The sequence below is a fragment of the Chelonoidis abingdonii genome, chromosome 11, assembly GCF_003597395.2.
Source record: "Chelonoidis abingdonii isolate Lonesome George chromosome 11, CheloAbing_2.0, whole genome shotgun sequence".
NCBI classification, from domain to species: Eukaryota; Metazoa; Chordata; order Testudines; family Testudinidae; genus Chelonoidis; species Chelonoidis abingdonii.
In genome coordinates this window covers 39,467,425-39,473,495 of record NC_133779.1, presented here as the reverse complement: position 1 = coordinate 39,473,495, position 6,071 = coordinate 39,467,425, and the positions used below count along the sequence as shown (strand labels likewise).

At 55.7% G+C, this 6,071-nt stretch overlaps 1 protein-coding gene across 1 annotated transcript; it reads left to right on the top strand.

Moving 5' to 3' along the window:
* The first annotated feature begins 5,193 nt into the window (after nt 1–5,193).
* Nucleotides 5,194–5,850, top strand: LOC116831117 (gap junction beta-2 protein-like). The gene has a single exon (XM_032790926.1). It carries the CDS (start codon nt 5,194–5,196, stop codon nt 5,848–5,850), a length of 657 nt encoding a protein of 218 aa, XP_032646817.1.
* The last annotated feature ends 221 nt before the right edge of the window (nt 5,851–6,071 follow it).

Below are 6,071 nucleotides of genomic sequence, written 5' to 3'. Positions count from 1 at the left end.
GGAACAGGAGTTTTGTAAGCTGCAAAATCAACACATGGACCCTGCAGGGTCCTACAGTATCTGTGCCGGAAGGGGACATAATTCTTCCGGATCCTCAGCCACGCTTGTGCACTGGAGCATAGAGATGGTAGCTAAGGCTTCAGAGCAGTTCTCTGCAGAAACCCCCATGCCTGCCCTAACGGTGGTATAGGGCAGGGTCTAAGTTTATTATCAGGCCACTCGCTCCATGCTCACGTCTCATGGGCCGACAGTACAGAGGTGACACGAATGACCTCCCAGCCTCCCAGCCTGTGCAATGACATTCTGCTCCCTTCCCCTCTTGAGGGCTCCTGGTTGGTTCTGTTCTAGCCTCTTGCCCGGTCCTGGCTGCTCCGAACCAGCCTGAGCCATGAACACGCCTGCATCTTGCATGCTACTCCACTCTCCGCTATTTACAGCAAAACAAAGCAGCAGCGGGAGAGGTCCCTGGGTATTTCCTGGCATCCTCAGTTCCTGGGAGGAGACGGGTTGAGAAAGGTGCCACAGGAAAGGACTCTCCAGCTCCAGGAGATGTCGCTGAACAACCTCTAACGTCCTTGATGCAAACTCCCAGGTAAAGGGGAAGTTAGGTTGGATCCTCCTGCTTAGTTCTCCCACTTCTGCCCTGCCCTGCCCCTGGGCTGTAGCTAACTGGCCACGTCCTCAACAGGTGCAAACCGGGGTCACTCCCATCGCCTTCCAGACGAGGCTAATGTACCCCAGGGAGGATCTGGCCTGTTGTTTTGTGAACGAGGAAGGCAGCACTGCCGCCTCTCACGGCATCTCAGGCTTTCCTCGAGCCCCGGAACTTTTCCACTTAATCATGTGGACCAAAGAGACAACTGAGGGGGGACAGGAGAGAGGTCTATAAAATCTTGACTGATGTGAAGGGAGTGAGTAAGGAAATGTTCTTTATGCCTTCTCATAACACAGGAACCAGGGGCCACCACATGAAATTAATAGGCAGCACGTTGAAAACAAACAAAAGGAAGTTTTCCTTCCTACAATGCGCAGTCAACCTGTGGAATTAGTTGTTAGGGGATGTTGTGAAGGCCAAAATTATAACGGAGTTCTAAAAAGAACTAGCTACATTCATGGAGGGATAGGTCCATTGATGGCTATTAGTCAGGATAGGCAGGGATGCAAAACTATGCTCTGAAGTGTCCCTAGATCTGTTTGCCGGAAGCTGGGAATGTGCGACAGGGGATGGATCACTCAGTGATTTCCTATTCTGTTCATTCCCTCTGGGGCAGCTGGCATTGGCCGCTGTCGGAAGACAGGATCCTGGGCTGGATGGACAGGATCCTGAGCCTGTATGGCCGTTCCCCTGTTCTTAATTTCACTTTATTTAAAAAAAATGAAAGCTACATGTCTGGCCCTTCAGGTTACAGAGAAGAGCATGAAACTCTGACCCGGGGTGGGCTAAAGGCTGAGAAACCAGGAGACGAGGAAAAAGAGCCCACACGTTATTGTAAATCTCATGATTTCTAAGCCAATCTCAGGATTCTGAGGGTCTGAATCAGTATTTTTGACCGACTGGGGTTAGTGAGAGTGGAAGGGATCTGGTTAGGGAGCGACTCAACAGTCACAATTTGCTAAAGTGAGTCTGGGCACCCCACTCAAGACCCCATAAAGGAATTGATTTCCAGAGGGTGAGAGCTAGACACTTCCTGAAAAACACATCAGGGCTCTTTGAAGGTGTCTCAGGTTGGGCCCTCCCCCAAAATGGAGGCATCCAAACTAGCGAGCACTTCGGAAAAGTTCAGCCAGAGGCAGCAGCACCAACTGGATTCTTCCCTGGTGCTGCAGGGGAAGGCTGGAAGGGGCTCAGCTGAGAATCCAGCACAGCTCTTGCCTCCCGTCTCTCTTTCCCCTGTGCAGCCTCCCGTCTCTCTTTCCTCTCGCCCCTTCGCTGCAGCTGATCTCCATTTCAGGGGGCTTTGCCCATGATCCGGGTGGTTTCCTCTCTCTGCCCTGCCCCAGCCCTGGGATCAGCCTGGCCGATCAGTGCAGTTCACGAGGATCCCAAGAGCAGCTCTGGCCAGACGCCAAGGGGATCAATAGCATTGAACGGAGCCGTGTGCCCTCCCTGGACTCAGCAGCAGCAGGCTCCAGCCACGTTAATCTCCTTTGCCACTGAGCACGCTGGCCACAGACTGCACAAGCTTTCCTCAGCCCCGGCTCCTCACTCCGGGCACCCACTGCCCCCCACTGCTGTTCCAGTCCTGGACTCTCCAGTACACAGCTCTGCCAACGCCCTGAACTGCAGCCCCCCCCCCCCACTAGTCCCATGCTGGGACCCCCACACTCAGCTCTGCTGATGCCTCACAGTCCAAACCCGCCCCACTGCCCCTCACTCTTCAGGTATAAATTATTCCATGCCTGCGCCACTCCTGCGCAGTTAAAGCCCCTCCTCCCACCCGCCCAAGGATCAGCTGGCAGCTTTCTGCGGGGGCAACCTTCCCCCCCCCCCCCCCCCCGCCCATTTCTCCTTTGTCTGATTTCCACTGTCTTAGTAACTAAGATGATGATTTGAAGGCCCAGCTCAGATCAGGGCCTCAATGTGCCAGGTGCTGCACAGATGGAGTGAGACCATTCCTGCCCCAAAGTGCTCCTAATCTAACTATACAAAGGGCGGGAGGGGAAACTGAGGCACTGGGCAGGGCAGGGACTTGTCTACAGTCACCCAGCAGATCAGTGGCAGGAATAGAACCCAGGTCTCCTAGCTCCCAGGCCACAGGGTCAGCAATAGCCATTCTTCCACTAGCCAGGCCTGGTACAATCCCACCCAACTGAGATGGCCAGCATGAGGCTTACCAGAGCAGCTCAGCGGGTGAGGGCCAGGCCCTGCACCGTGCTAAATTTAGGGAGTGATGGAGTCATAGCTCTGAATACAGGGAAAGGCCCCTGGGGCTCTGACCAGGACCATGAGGCACAAAATCCTGATAAACTGATGCAGAGAAGCAAGAAGAACAGCAGCTTCGCCTCCCACCACTGACCGAGGATGGGGGAGTGAGAGGTGGAAGCTCCACCAGGGTCTCTGCCCTGGTGGGCCAGCAGAAATCATTGTCACGTGACAGCCTCCAATAAGCCTGTTGAAGAACCCATCAGAGAACAGGCAGGTTGGTCTGCAGCAGGGGCCCAGAGACGCAGGAGGAGGAGAACTCTCCTCCAAAGCTGCAAGGGGCAAGGTCACCCCTGTGCCCCCTGAATCTCGCTGTAGCACGAGAGCAGGGAGTGGGACACAGGTGTCCTGGGTGCTGCGCCCTGCTGTGGTAGTCAGGACTCCTGGGTTCTCTTGCCAGCTCTGGGAGGGGCATGGAGTCTAGGGGCTAGAATAGAGGGGGCTGGGATCCAGGACTCCCTATCAACGACATGCTGGGTAAATGAGTGCCATCTCCCCTCTCTGTGCCTCAGTTTACTCCTCTGGGAGGGAAGAGAAGTTGAAGTCCTGCAGAACACATGAGACAAGCCTTGAGGCAGAGGAGCAAATCACCCAGAGCCTTCCCTCTGCCAGCTCTCAGGGAGGTAGGAACATGCAGCCCCCATCTATCCCCACTAGGGTCTGCAAGTGAGTTTTCAGCCCCTCGCAATCAGTGGTATTGACAGATCAAACAATGTAGCAGCAGAGACAATACCTGATCTTCATCCATTGCCTGGAGGTCATCTAGCCAAGGGCTGGTGCAGCCTCCGTGCCATGCTCAGGTCTGTGCCCACTGCAGCTTCTCGGCCAGGCTCAGGTCTGTCCCAGGACTGATGTGGGTCAGGCAGACAGAGGCTCTGTCTCTCGGCTCCACACGATCGGTGCTATGGCCCCAGCCTTAGAGCCCCATCAGTGCGCCAGACCCCCTTGGGGTCTCACTTTTCCTCCAGGGTAAGCCTGGCAGCTGGACCTCTGGGCCTGGTTCACACCGTGAGCTCCGTTCAGCACGTCTCACTGAGACAGACCCCTGAGGAAGAGTTAATGTACCTCGCCCAGCATTTGCAGTGACACCCCCACAGTGCTGTGGAGAGGTCGGTTCGTTCATTAACTGGACCCCACCTAGGAAGTTTTGGGTAGTCAAGAGAACTGAAGGATAAAGCAGAGTCTGTTCTGGTTCTGCGGGGAACCCCTTGGCTCAGGCTCTGTCTCTCTGACCTCCTTTGAGAGACCCCTTACTCCTTCCAGCAGCCAACTCTTACCCCCACACCTCACCCTCTCCAGTCCTTTGATCTCGAGCTGGGGGATTGTTGTTCATCTGCCCTGAGGAGAGATGGGGAAGTCCATATCCCTTGGGGATGTTGGTTGCTAGGTTCCAGCGTCCTGGCGACTGGATTCACCACTGTCTTCTCAGATGCTCCATTTATTGGAGACTAAAGGCCCAGACAGCTAGGTGACACCCACGCCTAATTCTCTTCGCCTGCCCCGAAAGCAAACTGTCCTTTTCCCCATTCCAATCGGTAACAATGCAGCACATGGGGAAACTGAAGCACAAACAGGACTCAGAAACATTACAAAATATTGCCACTTAGGGACACTCTCCCTCTAGGGAAGCAGGCAGTCAGCTTCCTCACCCCTGCTCAGAGGCCCAAACGTGAACCCCAGCCCAGCACACATTCTGCCAGCTTCTTCTGAGTCTCAAATACCTGATCCTTCCAGCCGGAGCAGCTCGTTACCTGGCTCTCTGTGGCAGTGGAGTCCTCTCTGTTAACGCAATACGACCCACCCAGACAGGGTGTGTGTCATAAATGTAGGATCCGAGCCTGGGATCTGGGCCCCATTGTGTTGTATCCTGCACGCACAGTGAGACTGGACCTGCCTCACAGAGCTTGCAATCTAAACACCCTAGATAGACAAAGGGTGGGAGGGGAAACTGAGGCACAGAGCAGGGACGTGACTTACCCAAGGTCACCCAGCAGGTCAGCGACAGAGCCAGGAATAGAAGCCAGGTCCCCCAATGACCATATGCTAATCACTAGCCTGGCCTTCCTCTCTAACACCTTCCATCCCCCATTGCCTGTCCTTCCATCCAAGTGACATTATTTCTAAGGCTGCGACTGGGCTGCTCTCTAATGTAATCCAGAGGGTTCTAACCTGTTTCTCCCCTCCTCATGCTCCCTACAGGCCAGGTGTGACAAAGTGGGGGATTGTCTTGTTTTTTCTACCATCTATACTCCCCTTCCCCCCAGGCTGCCATGGAGGCGGACGCTGTCGCAAGCCTGCTGAGCGGCACCAGCACACACGCCCCTCGCCTGTGTCGGGCTAGCTTGGCTGTGGTCTTCACGCTGCGGCTGAGTGCCTTGGCGGTTGGAGCCAAGACCCTGTGGCGGGACGAGGTTGGGGACCTGGCCTGCAACGCCAGCACGGAGAGCTGCCGCCGCACCTGCTTCGCCGCTGCCTTCCCCATCTCGCCCTTCAGCCTCTTTGCACTGCAGCTGGCGGTGATCTTCAGCCATGCTCTGGCCAGCTCCTGGCACCTCCACCCACGCGGCCAGGGCATGGGCAGCTGGCTGCAGCCCACGCTCCGGGGCAAGCAGCAGCGGCTCTGGCTGCACTTGGGAAGTCTCTTGGCCAAGGCTGTCCTAGAAGGCATCTTCCTGGTGACGTTCCACACACTCTACAGCCACTTCCCCGTGCTGGTGCAGTGCCGTCCGTCTCCCTGCCCACCAGCTGTGACCTGCGCCATCCTGAATGCCGGGGAGAAGGACGCGTTTAACCACTTCATGGCCGGCTCCTCCTGGGCTTGTCTCCTGCTCAGTCTGCTGGGGACGCAGCACGCAGCCGTTCAGATCTTCCAGGAGGCTTCTGGAAAAGCTCTGCAAAAAGGCACAGCCAGGAAACTATGCGTGTAACTGGCCAGGTGTCACAATGACTCTGCCCGGTCACCAGGGCTTGAGCCCATGACTTTCAGTGCTAACTAGGAGGAGCCACTGTTGCTTGAGCTAAAGGAGTAACTCCTCCAGCAGATAGCACCAGTAGGCTATTATCCTTTATTGTCCAGCCTCTAGCAGGGGACAAAGGCACATTCTGTGCTAGGGTGTGTCACGGACTCACAGATTGTGCCCAATCTTGG